Source organism: Arabidopsis thaliana, chromosome 5 (genome assembly GCF_000001735.4).
Source record: "Arabidopsis thaliana chromosome 5, partial sequence".
NCBI lineage: Eukaryota > Viridiplantae > Streptophyta > Magnoliopsida > Brassicales > Brassicaceae > Arabidopsis > Arabidopsis thaliana.
The window spans coordinates 21,785,688-21,804,176 of NC_003076.8; the positions used below are offsets into that span (position 1 = coordinate 21,785,688).

Sequence of the window (18,489 nt, forward strand, 5' to 3'; positions counted from 1 at the left end):
TAGTTAAACGGAGTAAATATTGGTTTAGGTTTATAAACAGATTTATATTTTACAATTAAACGAAGTTAAATATCGGTTTGGGTTTAGAAAATACGATTAGGGTTTAGCCAAACTTATTTAATTCACATATTTAGCACACAAAAAAAATGCAATGGTATACCAAAACTGATACATCTCTCTAGGATAAAACAATAGTTTTTATCTCAAGGGAAAAATTGAATTATTTATTTTCTAATTAATTAGACAAATACTGAATTGTAGTACTAGAATTGACATATAAGACAACCTTCACACGTTTTCTCTTTTACCAATCAAATGAAGACGACTTGACACTTGGTAGAGCGTCTTGGTATTGTGAAGAGTTTCTTGAAGATGTCATGATCTAGAGAGAGTTTCTTGAGGATAGCCGAATTCTCTAGAAAGTACCTTACTAGCTTCATTACTTCAAGATGTCCCCGGAACGGTATTCGAATATCAACAAACTCGAGAGACGATAGCAAACACTCAGGTACCAATGAAGAACCGAATTGAATCATCTCCTCCGAAAGCATTTCATCATTATCACCAACACATACCTGAAGATTAAAACACAATGAAGAACTTCATATACAGATGGAAAATCTTATTGAGTTTAGTAGATCATTACCAAGATGAGAGATTTCAAGTTTGGACAGCTCTCAAGAAATGTTGGTAACCATTTCAAATCATATATACAAAGAGTAACATGCAGGCGTGACATGTAACCAAACCGAGGCAGCGATTCTAGTTCTGAGTATTTACATATGAGCTGTGGAACCAAAAATACATATATGATGTGGGTCAGAAACAGAAACTTTCATGATAGCAATGTCAAATACTAGCTAGAATTGAAATATACATACCTTGAAAGTGTCCACCCAAATTGTCATATCGCTGACTTTCAAAATACCGCGGAGAAAACTGTGGATGCTATCTGTCCTCGATGAAACACTTGCTTCATCAAAATCTAGCAAACCAAAGGGGAGAGAAATATCTAATTTGGCATTGGACTCCAAATTGTTTACTATATAGCGTTCTGATACGTTATCATTGATTTTCAAATAACTTAGTAGAGGAGCATCAATCACAACTTCTGAATGAAAATCACACATAGATTTAAGAATGTTTATACTCAGCTTCTTCAGTGATCTAGAGAGCAACCGTAAGGTTATTGCATTCTCATTCCCACATCCATAAATCTTTAACTCTTCCAAGACAGGACAGCAAGATACAAATCTCTCAAGATTTGCCTCATTGGGAAACCAAACATATTCTAAATGGATAGTCTTCAGACAAGGTAAGGAAACAAACTCGGCATCATCCAACATCACCCTACAGAGTTTTAAGTAGACTAGTGTCTCACATATGTAAAGGCTTAGGGGCATCTCATAAATATATTTAGCTGGAAGACACTGAACATGTAGATGTTGGATCTTACACTTAACTGCAGCATCAATCCATGACGTGAGATAAGAGGGGTCATCTACACCAACGTCATAACCATAAATATATAACTTGAACTTGTTTATGCATGAAACCCTATTGGAATCGAAAAACTTGTCACCAAAACTCACAAAGGCATTGAAATCTGGGAAGTATAAGGAATTCAGTTCCAAACAAGGAAGCCAAAGCCAGAGACTCCTCCATCTGGTGGATAACACGCGTGTCGTAACAAGGTCCTTTATGGGAAGATGAGAAAGTATGTGACAGATCAAAGGATCAGGTAATTGGCTTATCATATCTGCCTTCGATCCCTGATTCAACTCTCTACCAACCAGTTGTTTTCTTTCCAAGAATCTATTCGGCAAAAGAAAAAAAAACAAACTGAAAACGCAAGTCTTAAAGAAACAATTTCGAGGCGTAGATATTACGAACACATAGCTTGCGACCTACGTAATCAGCATTATCGACTAAAACCCCAAGAATAACGAGACGAACCTAAGTGCGAGCGAAAGCCAATTCGTTAGGTTAAAGATTAAAGATTGAATTGGTAACCTTGTTGCAATCGAGTCGTGTGTGTGAAGACGTGTGTCTCACCGTAAGATTTGAAACTTCAGACTGATTTCGTAACCCACAAGTACTCGTGACTCGTGAGGGTGGAGAAAGGAGATTTCTGTAGATAAAATTTAGGATAAATCTATCTGACTTTAAATTTAGTTTGGGATTAGGTTTCGTTTTTCACTTAAGCGTTAACAACGTCGGATCGAGTTTAATCTCGGTAAAAATTTATTTTATCAAAACTAAATTTCCTATTAAAATTCTTCTTCGAAAGTAAGTTTTAACTTTTATGTAACTCGATTTGACCTTCCTAAGAGACATCAAACGCACCATAAAGATCATCAATTGAGAATTTGTAGGAGACCAAGTCCAATCCAGGAACCGATTGCCAAAGATATCTCCATCTTGTGGACAAAAGGCTTGTTCTTACAGCATCGTCAGTAGAAAGATGAGAAAGTATTTCAGATACAAAATATTTCATTCGTTTATAGTCCAAGAGGACCCAAAATGATATAACTTAAGAAATGGTTTACACTACACCTACTTGCTTCATATATTGATGACTGATCAACTGCTAAGTAAAGAAAGCGTCACAGGGTGTTTCTAGCTAGTCAAAGACGATCCCGACTTGACATGTTTTAGAGATTCTTGGGAATTTTCGGAGTTTCTTGACGATTTCATCTTTTGCTGAACAATACTGCAAACGTAGAGCTAGACGTAGAGTGAGTTTCTTCAGGGTTGTGGAATTCTCTAGGAAGTACTTTACTAACTTCATCCTTGCAACATATACTAAGATGCTGCTTTTGATATCGACAAACTCTAGTGACGATAGCAAACACTTCGGTACAGATGAAAAATTGATATGATAGTTCCCATTCAAAAGCATCCTCTTAGAGTTACTATTAGATTCCTGAGGATAACAAAGAGAGAGACATATAATAAACTCAGTAAAAAATGATAAGCAAAACTATATAGCTCGATAGGGTTAACCAAAAGCATTACCATGATGAGTGATTTCAAGTTCGGGCAGCTCTCGAGAAAGGTTGGTAAAAATTGCAAATCAGATACTCCAAGAGTAACACTCAAGCGGGACATGTAAGAAAATTTAGGCAGGTGAGGGAGCGGTATTAACGCCAAGTATCGGTACATGAGCTGGAAACAAACAGAAAAGAATGTGATTAGTGATAGAAACATGTCCAAGATCTCTGCATTGACATATAAGATAGGTGTATACCATGAAAGCTGGTGAATGTATTGTCATTTCCATAACACTTAAAATCCCTGGAAGAAATCTGTCGATGCTACTTCTCATTGATGTAACGCTTGTTTCATCAAAATGCCATAAACCAAAGAGGATAGAAAGATCTAACTTGTCATTAGAACCCAAATTGTTTACTATGAAGCTTTTCGATACATTATCGTTAATCCTCAAAGAGCATAGTAGAGGAGCATCAATCACAACTCCCGAAAGAGCAACCTCATGGAGGAAAGAAGAGACTCGTTTTAAACTGAACCTCTTTAGTGACTGAGAGTGCACCCGAAAGACTTTTCTATCCATCCCATAAATGATAACCGTTAAGTCTTCCAAGACAGGGCAGCAAGAGATAAGTTTCTTGAAAGTGGATTCATTGGGATACATATTATCTTCTAAATGCATAGTCTTCATACAAGGGAAAGAGACAAACTTGGCATCGTATCTTCCTTCAATCTCCGACTAAACCCTTTGGAACAATCCTGTTTCGATTTCTTTCTACCAATCATGGTGTTGATCATTCTCTACGTAGCGAAATTGAAAAAATAAATTTCAGAGAAACAATCAAATAAACTATCAAACGAAGACTTGAAGAAGAAGAGATCTCACCGTGATTTTGGTTCATAGAGGTCAATGAAGGTTACTCTTTTTTTTTAGGGGACTATCTCCACAACCACGTAGTTTTTTCTATGATAGTTAAGGAATTAACGGCGTCGTTTTTGTGTAGCTTCCCTGGTCTCAACTATTGATAGAAAACGATGTCGTTTTAATTTGCAATCAATTTGAAATTTGTTTTTCTTATCGTATTCATTTATTTCGATAGTCTCTTGGGAATATGTTATTTTACTGTAAACTTTCTAGAGTAAAGATGAGATTGAGAGATCTAAATAAACTTTTTAAAGGGGTTTTAGATCTTCTGCTCTTATACCATGACAAGATATGAATATCGAATGAATTGGTTGATTATTGATGGACCCTTAGGTCTGTATTTATACAAGTTAAGAATCGGTAAACCTAAACCAAAAGGAAATCTAATAAAAGACAATAATACATAGTGGAAAGAAGAAACCCTTACTAAAGTGAGTCTCTTTAGTGATTGAGAGTGCACCTGAAAGACTTTTCTATCCATCCCATAAATGATAACCGTTAAATCTTCCAAGACAGGGCAGCAAGAGATAAGTTCCTTAAAAGTGGCTTCATTGGGATACACGTTATCTTCTAAATGCATAGTCTTCATACAAGGGAAAGAGAAGATCCTGCCTTTATCCAAGGACACCTCAAAGAGTCTTAAGGAAACCAGTGCCTCACATTTATAAAGATTAAAATGAATCTTATGAAACTGAGGCAGAAACTGAACATCTAGATGTTGGATCTTACGCTTAGCTGCAGCATCAATCCATGACTTGAGATAAAAGCCATCTTCTTCATTTTCACTAATAGTTAACTTGAGCTTGTTTATGCATAGAACCCTATTGGAATCGAAATACCTATCACAAAAACTCACAAAGGTATTGAAATCAGAGAAATCTCGGGAATCCAATTCCAAACTAGGAACCAAAAGCCAGAGACTTCTCCATCTTGTGGATAAAACGCTTGTCTTAACAACATCCTTTGTAGGAAGATAATTAAGTATTTGACATAACAAAGATTCATAGAATTGGCTTATTCTGTCTTCCTTCAACCTCTGATTCAACCCTTTTGAACAAGCCTGTTTTGATTTCTTTCTCCTCACCATGTCTAATTTTTTCTCTAGATAACTTTATCTGCATAACTAAAATTGGAAAACACAAGTTTCAGAGAGACAGTTTGGTTTTGAATTAGATATTCATTCAAGTTCGACTTAACCTAACGTCCCAATCAAAATTCTCAGTCTAGTAATGTAAAAGATTTCAAATCAACTAAGGCTTAAAACATACATGGTGACCAAAAGCTATAAAAAGATTCAGGCTTTTGGACCTGTTTCTGATGGGTAAGAACAAAACGATATGTAGAAGAAGAAGAAGAAGAAGAACTTACGGTGACTTAGGTAATACGAAAGAGGTCAATGAAGGTTTCTTACATTTTTTTTTAGAGGACCAGTACAATCATAATGACGCCGTTTCTAGTAAATAAACGCCGTGGTTTCACTGCTCTACGTAATTGGAGTATTGAAAACCACGTCGTTTTGATCAGCGGACTAGTCTCTCAAGCTATTCTAAGAAACGAGGTCGTTTTGATTCGCGGTTGGTCTTTCTCTCTCTCTAAAGCAGAAAATTCGTAGAATCGGAGAGATTTGAGAAGAGAACGAAGGAAGAAGAAGAAGAGGAACGATGGGGTACGTGTTTAGAGTACGATTGGCTTCTTTCTTCGCCGGAGCTGCGACTGCGTCTTTTATCGGACTCTCCGTTCTCTACAAGGATTACAAAGTCGCTCACGAATCGATTTCTCAGCAGGTAATCCATCGATTTCTAATTTTGTTTCTCTTATCGGATCCATTTCTTTCGATTATCTATTGCGAACAAGCTCTGTCACCGTAGATTTTGTTTTCGAGTAGCTGAATCGATACATTTCGTTAGCAGATGTTGTTAAGAATGGAATTTTGTTGATCTGTAGACCATTTCTAGGGTTCTCGTTGTCATCTCTGTGATTCTCCGATTGAGATTCATATGCAATCATGGTGGAAGAAAGTTTCACACAATTTTGATGTTTATAATAGGAATTAGGGTTTCTGGTTTGTGTTTGCCATTTTAGCTACTGGTGAGATTTTGTTCTGGAGTTAGAGTTTCATAAGTTCCACCAATACGTTAATGCTTCATTAACATTACTATGAATTAGTTTTATTTTGTGATTCTTGAGATGCCAAAATTGCTAATACGAGAACACCTTCAAACGTTTGGTATTGATGAATGAATACTGATAGAGTTGATGCACATAGATGTCATCATTGTGAATATCCATGGTTGCCATTTCTCTGTAGCTTTGATGGTAATGATTATACTACAATTGCATGATTAAAAATATGCTTTAGAATTAGTTTTTTTGAGAACCTTGAGATGCCAAAGTTTTAACATGAGAAAACTGCCAAACATTTTGTTGGTTGAATTGAGTGTTAGCTTTGTGAAGAACCGTAGCAGCATTTTCTATGTAGCTTTAAACGTATAGGATACTGACATTGGCATTGACTGTTAGATTTGATCTCTCTTTTTCTACAGGCGAAGTCTTTTCATGACTCTCTGGATAGAAGGATCTCTACTCTTGAAAGCTTGAGACAAAGTGAAGCTCCTCAGCTTGCTGAGACAACTGAATAGTAATCTGTCTCGACATTGAACACTCTCTGCTTGGCAATGATGTTTTGAGTTGAGATGCTCTTTTTTCGGTTTTATGAATAACTTGGAAGTTCTTGTATGACTCTACTGTTATAAAACAATGAAGTTTAAGGTAGTCGACAATGGATTGAAACTTGCTGTAACACTTGCCATGAACTTGTGTTCGATCAATTATTTTGGATCTAACATTAGTAGAATCTTGTTCTTCAGAAAGATGAACTTTTGTCTAGACCATCTTCAAAGCTAGGGATCTAGATACATCTTTCTGAACAGAAGATGCAACAGTTATGGTGAAGATAAGCAAATGCCATTGACTGTACCAAGAACAATTTGATATCTCATGATTAGGTCTAGGCCGGCCCAAGGAGCCCAGTGTCCTAATATGGGCTTCTTGGTGGGTTGGAAGTTCAATATCTCTAAGACTCTCACGGGTCTGGAATTTTATGGTTTTGCATGTAAAATTACAACTTCAAAAATAATTGCAAAAGATCAAGATATATAGTCATGCTAGTATCTTACTATTGCACCATTTAGATTCAATGTATGTTATTGACAAGAGAAATTGGCAAACAAACGAAAAAAACCTAGCTATTGGCAAATGTAACAACAATAACATGTTTTTCTTGCAATGTCATTTCTCAATTGAAAAGATCTTAGAGTTAATATATCTACCATTCCCGTTATCACTTTAAGAAGAAAAATAATCTAGTTTCACATAATTAAAGAAACACAATAAATGGGGAAAAGAAAGAAGGAATCATAATGGAAAGACATGTCGAGAGCACATGGTGTTTGTATGGGGACAGATTCCAATGTAAGAAAGAAAATTAAATAAAGTGGAAACAATAATATGAAGAAAAAAAGAGAGTGATGCATTTGTCTCCTTGGCGGTGGTATGGTGGCTTCACTATCACCCGACACCTCCTCAAATTTGGAATACACCTAATCAATCATGATTATATTACACACACATTTCGTTATGTAGATACGACACTCAATCACGGATCATTTTGTTGTTCCATCATTTTCCTCTTTATTAGTATAAACATCAAAAAACATTTTCGAAAACGTAAATGTTGGATGAGACTTTGTGATCGCATCCAAACCACTTAATTATTTAAAATTGTAACGATTTTTGTTATTTTCTACATATGAGATTTTTTTACTATAGATAGATAGGTTAGTGTCACAAAGGTAGCAATTGGTTTGATGGATATTTTTACTTCTATAGTTTTTGTCAGACTCCAATGAACTTACTCATATGTCACTTTTAATTGGATGTGAAAGAAGATAGAGCATCAATATTGAAATGGCAATAGACTGAGAAGTCAGAATAATTTTTTGAAAATAAAGGACAATAAGAGAGTGTCCACATCAACTTTTACCATCTTATTTTGTCTGGTGGCTTCTGCTTCTTTGGATTTAAACCTTGAGACAAATAGAAAGACGTTCTTCACTTGGCTACCTAACAACTTCACTTTCTGTGCTCTTGTCACAATCTTAACCCATTTTTCCTTACATCTAACGTATATCATTGATTCCTTTTGAGAATTTCCATGTTCAAGACAATGAGAGAATATATTTACGCAATTTGATCCAAACGGTTTAATTTGTTTATTAGTTTGTTACACTTTGTGTAAACTATGATATTAAGGTAAGGATGTTGGCCTTGGATCAGTTCATGATGTTTTTTAGATTACCAAAAACGTTTTAGACTTTTGACCATAACTCTTTTGTAAGACAGACCATCCCTAGTACACTAATCAACCTTGATTTGGCCATGGGATCTACGAGTCGGTTTGCGGTTAATATGTCAACAACGACAAAAACAACTGATGGATATGAGATATGACGGTTTGGTCATAGCTAGGCCGGTCCTTGGAAGGCTCTTTAGGGACTGAGCCATGTCCTGATTTTTACTATTACATAGTAACATTGCCATATTAAACTCTACATCAATCCACAAACTAGATTCATAGAAAACATCCCCCACCGTTAGATCGTTACATCCCCTAAGTGATATGATATTGATCTACAAGATGGGTCTGTCTTTTAAGGATTGATCCAAATGTCGGAAGCATGGAAGCATAGTATAGGACAATCTTGGCGGCAACCCATCACTACTCCATATCCTTTGTATCCACCCAAATCTCTCTCCCTCTCTCTCTATATATGTTACATTAGTATGATATGAAAGTAAAGGCAAGCAACGTTTTACTCATTATCTTCTCACCAAATTTATAGCCCACAACGGATCTTTTACTTTCTTTCTTTTGAAATAAGTCACATGTTCTTCAGTCTCTTCTCATGATAATATAAAGGGCAAAAGAAAAATCTCACAATCTTTACAAGAGTTTTTAAAATCTCTAACCTTCATGGACTTTCTCAAAGTTTCAGACAAGACAACAATTCCATATAGAAGTGATTCTTTGTTTAGTTTGAATCAGCAACAATACAAAGAGTCTTCTTTTGGATTCAGAGACATGGAGATTCATCCGCATCCTACTCCATGTAACAATCTCTCTCTCTGTTCTTCTCTTCTTTTGATTTGTTTCTCAATAACGAAATGTTATTCTCATTGATTTGTAACAGATGCAGGAAATGGACTTTTGGGTTGTTATTACTATTACCCTTTCACAAACGCACAATTGAAGGAGCTTGAGAGACAAGCAATGATCTACAAGTACATGATCGCATCTATTCCTGTTCCTTTCGATCTACTTGTTTCTTCACCATCCTCTGCCTCTCCTTGTAACAATAAAAACATCGCCGGAGATTTAGAGCCGGGAAGATGCCGGAGAACAGACGGAAAGAAATGGAGATGCGCGAAAGAAGTCGTCTCTAATCACAAATACTGTGAGAAACACTTACACAGAGGTCGTCCTCGTTCAAGAAAGCATGTGGAACCTCCTTATTCTCGCCCTAACAACAATGGTGGTTCTGTGAAAAACAGAGATCTCAAAAAGCTTCCTCAAAAGTTATCTAGTAGTTCCATCAAAGACAAAACACTTGAGCCAATGGAGGTTTCATCATCAATCTCAAACTATAGAGACTCCAGGTACTGTTCTTTGATTAGTCTCAAAACCAAACTCTGTTTTTCTTTTCTCATAACAATACTCTGTTTTTGGTCTCTGTTTTAATCGTGTTTAGTTTTTGTTTCAACTTGAAAACAGAGGAAGTGAGAAATTTACTGTATTGGCAACAACAGAGCAAGAGAACAAGTATCTGAATTTCATAGATGTATGGTCCGATGGAGTAAGATCATCTGAAAAACAGAGTACAACTTCAACACCTGTTTCTTCTTCCAATGGCAATCTCTCTCTTTACTCGCTTGATCTCTCAATGGGAGGAAACAACTTAATGGGCCAAGACGAAATGGGCCTGATACAAATGGGCTTAGGTGTAATCGGGTCGGGTAGTGAGGATCATCACGGGTATGGTCCTTATGGTGTGACTTCTTCACTAGAGGAGATGTCAAGCTGGCTTGCTCCGATGTCTACCACACCTGGTGGACCATTAGCGGAGATACTGAGGCCGAGTACGAATTTGGCGATCTCTGGTGATATCGAATCGTATAGCTTGATGGAGACTCCCACTCCAAGCTCGTCCCCGTCTAGAGTGATGAAGAAGATGACTAGTTCAGTGTCCGACGAAAGCAGCCAGGTTTAGGAGTTATGGAGTTTGGTAATAACGACTTTTTGTTTGAGTTTTGGCCTTTCTTCAATCTTGTGCCTGTAAACTAGTACTGTAAACAGTCACTTTGATTAATTATGGAGTTATATTATCAATGCTTGTTTAGTTTTTATTTAATAAGTGCATCTCCTTTTATGAGAAACCCACAAAGTTTTTCAAACAAAAAAAAATTAATATTTTATTATAATTTGATTATATGATTAAAATTTTATTTTAATTAAAATATTAAACCAATAGTGAAAAGGGACATGTAATCATGAGTTGTAAAGAGTATCTCAAAGTTTCTCACTACACTCTCTCTCTTTCATTTTCATTATTTTGTTTTTTTTATTGCGAGAAACTCTTATGAAAAACTCTTAATGGAGATGGTCTAATTTATCAAGTTATTTGAAGGAAAAAAAAAAATGATTAATCGAATTAGATAGATAGTTGTATTCCCAGTAAACAATTATAGTTTTTTTTCAAAAAGGGTGAAAATCTTAAATTCCGTTTAGTTTTTTCTAATTTTGAAAATATGTCTATCTTAAATATTTGTTCTTTCTTTTACGAAGCGTCACTTGTTTTAGTTTATATATATGATAATGGAGTGATGAGGGAAATGTATCCAATTTAGACTTTCAGTAAAAAATAAAACGCTGTGGTACACTTCTCAACCATGAATCCAGGTTAAGTAGCTACGTTCTCGATCTTGCTATTATTAGAGTTTGATGATTTCGTGATGCTTCATCTTCTTCTCTATTTTCAGAAATATGTAGAATTGTAGATCAATATTATTATTTTTTCTCGGCATCGTGCCTCTACGATATGGTCTTCTTTAGATTTGTGATGAATATGAAAATGCTTGTAATGGAATACTTCGGTTCTGTAATGTAAACCCTAAATCCTTATCGTGTGCTCTAAGATTATAGTATATATATAGTTATTTTGATAGATTCTAGTTTTGGTAAGTTCGAATTTGGATTTACGAGTTATGGTCGACTGCTCAAAATTGTTATGGTACAGTATTTCCTTGTCTCAATATTTAAAACGTTTGATGACCTTTGATGCTCAATGTAAGCGTTGGATACAAAGTTTACTTAACTACATATCTGACGCTATCCTTTTCTTTATTTTCAGTATTGGGATACACATCTAGTCTTTCGAATGTCGATTCTATCCCGATGCTAAGCGGATCAAACTTCTCGGAATGGAAAGAACATTTGTTACTTGTCCTCGCCCTTATGGATCTTGATCTTTCCCTCATGACAGAGCGTCCAAGCTCTCCTAAGGAACTCAAGCATTGGGACCGCTCTAATCGCGTGAGTATAATGATAATGAAAATCCGGATTCCACAAGGATTTAGGGGCGTTGTTCCTGATGATGTTACAACTGCAAAAGACTTCCTTGCCAGTTTGGAGAATTTCTTTGCGAAAAATGAAGAGGCAGAGAGAAGTAGGGTGCAAGCAGAAAGTTCCTCGATGAGTTACATAGAAAATGAGAATGTAAGGGAGCTTATTATGAGGATGAAAACCCTCGGTGCGAAGCGAAAGAGACTTGGGATTAATAATATTTTCTCCAATGACATGATGTTAGCGCATTGTGCAGTCAAAATGCTGCCATTGCAGTATATTAGCCTTAAAAACGTTTACAGTTGTCTCGAAGGGAAATTTGTTAATGAAAACGGTAGATGGCACACTGGGGAGATATGGTCTACTAAAGAGCTCATTAGTCGTTGTGACATGGAAGAAGAGACTTTAAGGACGGAAATTGCAGATGAAGCAAGAAAAAGGGAACAATGAGAGTGTTTGGTTCAGGAGTAGCAACAAAAGCAATATATGCTTAGGAATTGGTATTGAAATGGTTTGAAGATAAGAAACAAAGAGGCCTTTCGGAGATTTCTATGAAATAAATCTGTGTGTGTTGCATTTTGAAGCATTTCCTTTTTTTGTCATTGTGTGTGTTTTCAGATGAGTTTTATTTCAATTTCTACTTAGGATATGTAATATTCCATTATGATCACTTTTCTTATTTTCCCCTGTTTTGCTCTGTTTTAAAAGAATTGCCTATAATTTTTTAGAACTTGTAGACAATTTGTTTCTTAGTGATATTTTTCCTTAGTTTATTTAAACTCTTTAGGAGTCCTTGTTTGACTCTGTGTCGCCCCTTTTATAATTAGCTACAAAATTTCTAGTATCTTCTCGCAATTCCTATTTGAGATCAGAATGCAAATATTGTCCTACTACAAAATTTCTAGTATCTTTTAGAAATCCTAATTGAGATCGGAATGCAAATATTTCTCTATTCTTTATCTACCCTATGATTGTGTTGGTTTCTTCTTCTATATATAACACTTTTTTCACACACCAATTCTCTACATAACACTTTTTTCTTCTAGGGCTCAGATTGTTCGACTTTCTTCTTTAACCTTTCTTTTACTTTCCAAAGAGACATGTCTCACCACCACCAAAACTTCGATACAACATTCACAAAGATATACGTGGGGGGTTTGCCTTGGACAACAAGAAAGGAAGGCTTGATAAACTTCTTCAAACGTTTTGGTGAAATCATCCATGTGAACGTCGTTTGTGATAGAGAAACAGATCGATCACAAGGATATGGCTTCGTAAGTAACCAAGAAACAATATATACGTTTAGGTTATCGATTATTCTTGAATCTTGTATATATCTTTCTTCAGGTCACGTTTAAAGACGCTGAATCTGCAACAAGAGCTTGCAAGGATCCGAATCCGACTATTGAAGGACGAATAACTAATTGCAAACTCGCTTTCGTTGGTGCTAAAGTTAAACCTAACCAATCCCAACCTTCAAATTTGCCTCAATTATTACCTAGGTACCCTGGACCTCACTGGAATCTTTCTTTATCTTACTCCAATGCAATTTTTTGCCGTTAGGATACTTTTCTTGGAATATAATTAGGGTAAAGTTTCTAGCCATGGTTTTGTTTAGTTAATGTAATTTTTTTCTTGGTTTATTAGGTATGATCCGCAATATAATCCGCGGTATGATCCGATGTCTTACCAACAAAACCGTATGGCTAACAACACCAACAATGGTATTGGCAGCATCCAACTACAAACGTTGTTAACGGAGAATCGAGCAGCTCACAGGCTACGGGAACGCAGCCAGAGTTTCTTTCGACACCGGGATCTTCGCTAACTTGTAGTGATTCTTGTGTCTGATGAAAACAGTCAGAGTTAGACTTGCGGAGTTGAAAACGATGATTCTTATGTCATATTTTTATTTATCAATGTTATGTCTAACTTCTTGAAATAATTTCAGAGTCATTGTAGAATTTAATTCATCAGTTAACTAAGGGAAGACGCAATCTCTTTGGTGTTTTTAAGTCGTTTTTCTTAAAAACTTTGAATTTTCTTTTGGGTATTAAAAATTAAGCTCAATAATCATACATACATATATATAGCATGATATCTTTGACTGGATGTTAAAAAGGCAAAGCTTAATAATCATTATCCGTTTTCATTTTATATATGAGCTGTATACATGAGATTCCATTGATTAGGTAGACATAAGCATTCTCATTAAAGTTCAAGAAAATCTTTTGGACTCGAGGTTAAACATTTTTTTTTTTTTTTTTTGGTCTAACGAGGTTAAACATTAACAATCAAAGATATAATATACCTAATACCTGCAACTACAAGAATCATCAAAACGTAACAGAGTGACAAAAAATCAATGGACCTTTTGGTTGGGGAAGTTGCAGCTTAATTTTTATTTCTCTATTTACTATATAGCTCCTCAAATAGTCAATAAATTGTAAACTTATTATATCTAACGAATTTTTCACTTCTTCATCCACTATTATAAACGTCCATTATATTGCCCAACCAGATGTTCAGATTATTATAAAGGAAAAGTTCAGATGTGGTTGCAACATTGCCAACAGGAAAGAATCAGTTCACATTCGAAAGTCGAAAAAGGTCTTTTCCACTAATGGTCCCTCCAAAGTTTATGAACAGCGAGGAAAGTTGAGATGTAGTCACTTGCACAAAAATTTGGTCTTCAAACCCCCTGAGAAAGTGTAATAGTGCTTGATGAGCAGAGAAGACAAGTACAAACTTAGATGGATTCAAAATTTTATTCATACAAACCTTCAGATTCATCAAAAGAAACTTCCTTCACTAATGAGGCAGAAGCATTGTACTCAAATCTGGGACGAAGCATTATCAGCATAAAACACAAACTGCACATATAACCAATAGCTGAATTTTACGATATGGGGGATGTACAGCAAGTTATACAGCGATAAAGGAGGGGGGCAGAGGTCAGAACGGTGCTAGCCGAGTTTAGCTCAACGAAAAAAGAGAATGAGAGCGTTAGAGAGTTAATTATGATGAAGATGAGCGTTGCAGCCAAGTTGAACAAACTCGGGATGCATATTCCTGATTAAATCGTGGCAGCTTTGATTCTCGATAGTCTAATATTTCTGTGTTCACTATATCTTTTTCATATAAAAATCTATAGGAAACCTATGAGAAGAGAGTCATCGATAGATCATTGGATGAAACCGAAAACATGTTTTTGCCAGTACTCGATAGTCTGCCCTCGGACTATGATCTTCTTAGGAAGACTTATAGCCGTATGAAACTGGAATGGTCTACTCATGATCTCATCTCTCACTGTGTGCAAGAAGAGGAGAGGTTGACGAATGAAAAGAAGGAACATGATCTTGTTGCAGGTAAAGTCATATGTGATAAGAAAAGAAAGCAATATGACGAGTGTTTAGAGGCAGTTCTTGGAAACTAGAAGTAGTAATTAAAGCGTTTTGGAGTTTTCTTTGTTGTTATTGTGTGTTTCAAACAGATTTTGAGTTACAATTTTTGTTTTGTTTTGAGCATATCATAATATATTTCTTTGATATTCTATCATATTAAATCTTAAATAAACACATGGAAAAAAGTGTTGGGGAGGAATCATATTAAATCTTTAAAAAACAAACAAGATTACCAGTTGATTCACAAAGTTCATAATTAAGAATTAAATTTCCATGAACTCTGATTGAGAAAGAAATATAGGATTAGGACAATATGGGCTTAGTCAGGCCTGAACTAAATTCAAGGCCCAATCACTTGTTTTTAATTTATGTAGTACAAAGACGGTTATGTCCCCAATAAACCTGATAAATAATTATGAAAAATTATAAATACCTTCTCCTTCGTCGTAAATTGTTCAATTCTAAATCCCTAGATCTAAAAATTACTTTCGAGGCTGGTCGGAAAACCTAGCAGTCGCTTATTGTCAAATTAACCATGGAAGAATCCGCCGTCAGAGTAATCTTCTTCTCCTTAAATTATGGATTTCTTCTTACGCTCTCTTTGCTTAACCTCTGTTTCTCTATTAATGGTTTCTTGCATCACAAGAAAGAAGGAAAATATTTGAAGTCGTAGAATTTTTGATATGATCTTTTGTACCGTAGGGTCTGGAATCGAAGGATACGAACAATCGTAAATGGTACTCCTTTTTTTCTTTTTGGTTTTGGGGGTACTTAGAATTTGTCATTTTGATAATATATTATCTCCTGTAGCTTTAGTAAGATTTCCGTCGAGGGATACGACACTTCGGTTCATGAGTTTCCTCTCAAGCTCGCGTTGGCAAAGCATTTCGCTTCATGCGGAAAGATTGTAGATATTGATGTTCCCAGAGACTTTAAAAAGCGTATCCTCAAGAGGTTTTGGGGATTTCAATTTGGTCTCTCTCATTTTTGTTAAAATTCAACACTCTAAAACAAGTTTTTCTCTCTTTTTTCACAGTCCTCTCTTCATTATTTTTCATGCGAAAGAAGGAGAAAGTCCCGTAGACAAGGCATTGGAACTTAGTGGGACTGACGTGGGAGGATGGAATGTAGTCGTGAAGTCTCTACCCGGGCAGCAAATGTACAGAGATCCTGGGGGAGTCGACCGCTTCAAAGGAGAACGCACGTAAGTTGTTTAATCCTGCAAATCAATTTTCTTAGTACCTGTTCTTGTGATCATTGCCATATAATATTCTCTCATACAATTAATTGATATGTTAGGCTCATAGTTAAGGTATATGATACACCTTCTACGTTGTCTAAGATTGATCTCCAGATCGGGCTGTGTAAACATTTCTCTTCATGTGGAGAGGTCACCGGTATAAGTGTTTTGGTCCACGGAAACTTGTGCTGTCACGAAAGGTTTGTGGCTTCGTCCAGTTGTGACTTTTGACCCAGATATTATCTCAAGTTAATAAATTTCTAACAAAAAAAAACTTGTTTCTGTTGAATTTTACAGTAAAGCTCGAGTTGATATTATGGGAAAAGGATGTGTAGACAAGGCGCTGGAACTAAGTGGACGTACCGCAGATGGATGGAAGATTGTAGTTTATTTTGTTGTGCCGCCAGCAGGCAGAAAATTAAAGCCTACTGGAAGTGGACATCCAAGTACGTAAATTTGCTCTTGCTTTTTGCCTGCAAAATTATAACCTCTCATTAATTTCCTTGTTTATACTTTATATTAGCTATTGGAGTTGAGAGGATGAAGAAGGCTGAACTTAAGAAGAAGGCTAAGATGGAGATGATGGACAAGGGTAAGAAGAAGAGGAAAACTACGGAGTAGAAGGCCAAGTATGATGTCTTTGACTGGATGTTAAAAAGGGAAGCTTAATAATCAATATCCGTTTTCATTATTACCCAAGAGTATATTTACCGTATGCATGCGATTCCATTGATTAGGTAGACATAAGCATGTTTTTGCCAGTTCTTTACGTTAGTTATCAGCATAAAACACAAACTGCACATATAACCAATAGCTGAATTTTACGATATGGGAGATATACAGCAAGTTATATTTTACAAGAGGTGGTGTTTAATATAATCAGGAAATGAGATGAATGTAAACAAGTCTCATGGATAAAAATACGCCTTTTCATCTTCCCCGAGCCAGTGAACTTCAAAACTTTATCAGCAAAAAGTATCGACATGTATAACTAATAATCACGTTCTCAACATCAAATACAAAACTCAAGGTGAAACCAACCACTAGCAATCCAAACAATCACATAAGAATCAAAATACAATCGATGCCGCAATTTTACTGCTGATTTAACTATTCCTCCAAGTTCAACTGACAATGCCACTCAAACTTTTGACAAGATCAATCAAATTCAAGCTCAAATTGCATTACTTCGTCTAGAGAACAAATATAGATGTATGCAATGTCCCACATTGCTTTAAAAAATAGAAAATGGTTTAAAATCACTATCAAAAGAATTGAAATAGTTTCGAATACGAATGAGAAAAAGTTTGAATTAATAGTCGTCTAAAATTAAAAGCATTACCCGGTTTACTCCGATTTTTTATTTTAAAGAATTGAAAGTTTTAGAATAATCATAGCAGACGGGAATAACTCGTACAAAAAAGTGAAATATTTTTTGGTAAGGTCAAGAGTCAAAGAGGCGTAATTTATTAATGACATAAACGTGACAGGAAGTACAATCTACTTACTCATGTTATTACACATATTTTTATCAATCTAAATATTGCTAAGAGAAATAATCAAGTCAATAACCCGAGAAAACTATGATAAGAGATCTCAAAGTGTCTCCAATTTCTGCTCGGGTTCTCCTAACATATAGTTACTACACTATTGACCATGTATGATACAATTTATTTACTTCCTTCTTATGTGTATGCTTTCTAAGTTAATACTTTCTAATTTAACTTCTTGTTCTTGTTGCAGGGAGTCTACAACCCATTTACTAATAAGCTTGTTGTTATAATCATGGTCATCTCGTCTTATTGACCGACTGTGGGTGGATCTAGTTACAAGTCTCCCTGTCTTTGAAGCATATGTTTGCATCGGTTAGGGTCATGGTCGAGATGGCTACATACTCATAGCTATGATTGATGTATATCGTTTAGATTTAGAGCCGATGCCGGTTTGAGTTGAATTCCTTGGTTAAACTTGCTGAGATGAATTTTGTTTCTTAACATTCGATTTAGTATATGTTTTCTTAGTATATGTAAAAAGGTTACTAGTATATGTGATAACTTTAGTCTATGTGATATAATTATGAGGTGATTTGACATTTTGGACAGAGTAAGACTTGTAGAGTTTAATTCATCAGTTATATACATATATTAATGCTATTTCAACTTCTTGAACCCTCGATAGAATTTATAATTGAAATAATATGATTTGGTTTGAATATTTATAATCAATTTCGATGATACGATAATCAATATTC

General features: G+C 35.5%; 8 protein-coding genes and 1 long non-coding RNA gene across 10 annotated transcripts; 5 read left to right on the forward strand and 4 right to left on the reverse strand.

Annotated features, from left to right (window-relative positions):
* Nucleotides 1-311: 311 nt before the first annotated feature.
* AT5G53635 (F-box/RNI-like/FBD-like domains-containing protein) lies at nucleotides 312-1,757 on the reverse strand (the record flags this gene model as incomplete). The annotated part of the gene is made up of 3 exons (NM_001203604.1): nucleotides 312-575; nucleotides 647-787; nucleotides 882-1,757. 3 exons carry the CDS (start codon nucleotides 1,755-1,757, stop codon nucleotides 312-314), a joined length of 1,281 nt encoding a protein of 426 aa, NP_001190533.1.
* An 820-nt stretch (nucleotides 1,758-2,577) lies between these two features.
* Nucleotides 2,578-3,465, reverse strand: AT5G53637 (LOW protein: F-box/FBD/LRR-like protein). Its single transcript, NM_124743.3, has 3 exons — nucleotides 3,251-3,465; nucleotides 3,019-3,168; nucleotides 2,578-2,926 (listed from the first exon to the last, which is right to left on the reverse strand). The coding sequence occupies exons 1-3, from the start codon at nucleotides 3,326-3,328 to the stop codon at nucleotides 2,624-2,626; spliced, it is 531 nt and encodes a 176-aa protein (NP_200175.3). The 5' UTR covers nucleotides 3,329-3,465; the 3' UTR covers nucleotides 2,578-2,623.
* A 766-nt stretch (nucleotides 3,466-4,231) lies between these two features.
* Nucleotides 4,232-5,003, reverse strand: AT5G53640 (F-box/FBD/LRR protein; the record flags this gene model as incomplete). Its single annotated transcript, NM_001345065.1, has 2 exons — nucleotides 4,232-4,282; nucleotides 4,377-5,003. The coding sequence occupies 2 exons, from the start codon at nucleotides 5,001-5,003 to the stop codon at nucleotides 4,232-4,234; spliced, it is 678 nt and encodes a 225-aa protein (NP_001318795.1).
* A 464-nt stretch (nucleotides 5,004-5,467) lies between these two features.
* Nucleotides 5,468-6,869, forward strand: AT5G53650 (ABC transporter A family protein). The gene is made up of 2 exons (NM_124744.4): nucleotides 5,468-5,700; nucleotides 6,460-6,869. The coding sequence occupies exons 1-2, from the start codon at nucleotides 5,578-5,580 to the stop codon at nucleotides 6,553-6,555; spliced, it is 219 nt and encodes a 72-aa protein (NP_568796.1). The 5' UTR covers nucleotides 5,468-5,577; the 3' UTR covers nucleotides 6,556-6,869.
* Nucleotides 6,870-8,360: 1,491 nt separating this feature from the next.
* Nucleotides 8,361-8,733, reverse strand: AT5G08015. The gene has a single exon (NR_143050.1). It is a non-coding gene; the product is annotated as an other RNA (long non-coding RNA).
* On the forward strand, nucleotides 8,490-10,405 carry GRF7 (growth-regulating factor 7). The gene is made up of 3 exons (NM_124745.3): nucleotides 8,490-9,084; nucleotides 9,166-9,631; nucleotides 9,747-10,405. Exons 1-3 carry the CDS (start codon nucleotides 8,949-8,951, stop codon nucleotides 10,240-10,242), a joined length of 1,098 nt encoding a protein of 365 aa, NP_200177.1. The 5' UTR covers nucleotides 8,490-8,948; the 3' UTR covers nucleotides 10,243-10,405.
* Nucleotides 10,406-11,309: 904 nt separating this feature from the next.
* AT5G53670 (uncharacterized protein) lies at nucleotides 11,310-12,044 on the forward strand (the record flags this gene model as incomplete). The annotated part of the gene is made up of 1 exon (NM_124746.1): nucleotides 11,310-12,044. The coding sequence occupies one exon, from the start codon at nucleotides 11,310-11,312 to the stop codon at nucleotides 12,042-12,044; it is 735 nt and encodes a 244-aa protein (NP_200178.1).
* A 424-nt stretch (nucleotides 12,045-12,468) lies between these two features.
* On the forward strand, nucleotides 12,469-13,733 carry AT5G53680 (RNA-binding (RRM/RBD/RNP motifs) family protein). The gene is made up of 3 exons (NM_124747.2): nucleotides 12,469-12,868; nucleotides 12,942-13,096; nucleotides 13,242-13,733. Exons 1-3 carry the CDS (start codon nucleotides 12,695-12,697, stop codon nucleotides 13,420-13,422), a joined length of 510 nt encoding a protein of 169 aa, NP_200179.1. The 5' UTR covers nucleotides 12,469-12,694; the 3' UTR covers nucleotides 13,423-13,733.
* A 1,722-nt stretch (nucleotides 13,734-15,455) lies between these two features.
* AT5G53700 (RNA-binding (RRM/RBD/RNP motifs) family protein) lies at nucleotides 15,456-17,101 on the forward strand. Of its 2 annotated transcripts, NM_124749.4 has the most exons (7): nucleotides 15,456-15,554; nucleotides 15,701-15,735; nucleotides 15,809-15,952; nucleotides 16,035-16,202; nucleotides 16,298-16,438; nucleotides 16,536-16,684; nucleotides 16,762-17,101. In NM_124749.4, the coding sequence occupies exons 1-7, from the start codon at nucleotides 15,534-15,536 to the stop codon at nucleotides 16,857-16,859; spliced, it is 756 nt and encodes a 251-aa protein (NP_200181.2). In that variant the 5' UTR covers nucleotides 15,456-15,533; the 3' UTR covers nucleotides 16,860-17,101. The 2 variants fall into 2 exon arrangements, with proteins under 2 accessions (NP_200181.2, NP_001332115.1); NM_001345066.1 differs by having other exon boundaries at nucleotides 15,701-16,202; nucleotides 16,762-17,100.
* Nucleotides 17,102-18,489: the final 1,388 nt, after the last annotated feature.

What these genes read in the sequence shown, in the direction of transcription:
- GRF7 (NM_124745.3), top strand. Translation starts at nt 8,949, where the DNA reads ATGGACTTTCTCAAAGTTTCAGACAAGACAACAATTCCATATAGAAGT. An exon ending in TCATCCGCATCCTACTCCAT is followed by an intron (nt 9,085 to 9,165) that starts GTAACAATCTCT and finishes GATTTGTAACAG; the next exon opens with ATGCAGGAAATGGACTTTTG. An exon ending in TCAAACTATAGAGACTCCAG is followed by an intron (nt 9,632 to 9,746) that starts GTACTGTTCTTT and finishes ACTTGAAAACAG; the next exon opens with AGGAAGTGAGAAATTTACTG.
- AT5G53637 (NM_124743.3), bottom strand. Translation starts at nt 3,328, where the DNA reads ATGAGAAGTAGCATCGACAGATTTCTTCCAGGGATTTTAAGTGTTATG. An exon ending in TACATTCACCAGCTTTCATG is followed by an intron (nt 3,169 to 3,250) that starts GTATACACCTAT and finishes GTTTGTTTCCAG; the next exon opens with CTCATGTACCGATACTTGGC. An exon ending in ACTTGAAATCACTCATCATG is followed by an intron (nt 2,927 to 3,018) that starts GTAATGCTTTTG and finishes TGTTATCCTCAG; the next exon opens with GAATCTAATAGTAACTCTAA.
- AT5G53700 (NM_124749.4), top strand. Translation starts at nt 15,534, where the DNA reads ATGGAAGAATCCGCCGTCAGA. An exon ending in CGCTTCAAAGGAGAACGCAC is followed by an intron (nt 16,203 to 16,297) that starts GTAAGTTGTTTA and finishes TTGATATGTTAG; the next exon opens with GCTCATAGTTAAGGTATATG. An exon ending in TACTGGAAGTGGACATCCAA is followed by an intron (nt 16,685 to 16,761) that starts GTACGTAAATTT and finishes ACTTTATATTAG; the next exon opens with CTATTGGAGTTGAGAGGATG.
- AT5G53680 (NM_124747.2), top strand. Translation starts at nt 12,695, where the DNA reads ATGTCTCACCACCACCAAAACTTCGATACAACATTCACAAAGATATAC. An exon ending in GATCACAAGGATATGGCTTC is followed by an intron (nt 12,869 to 12,941) that starts GTAAGTAACCAA and finishes ATCTTTCTTCAG; the next exon opens with GTCACGTTTAAAGACGCTGA. An exon ending in TTGCCTCAATTATTACCTAG is followed by an intron (nt 13,097 to 13,241) that starts GTACCCTGGACC and finishes TTGGTTTATTAG; the next exon opens with GTATGATCCGCAATATAATC.
- AT5G53650 (NM_124744.4), top strand. Translation starts at nt 5,578, where the DNA reads ATGGGGTACGTGTTTAGAGTACGATTGGCTTCTTTCTTCGCCGGAGCT. An exon ending in ACGAATCGATTTCTCAGCAG is followed by an intron (nt 5,701 to 6,459) that starts GTAATCCATCGA and finishes CTTTTTCTACAG; the next exon opens with GCGAAGTCTTTTCATGACTC.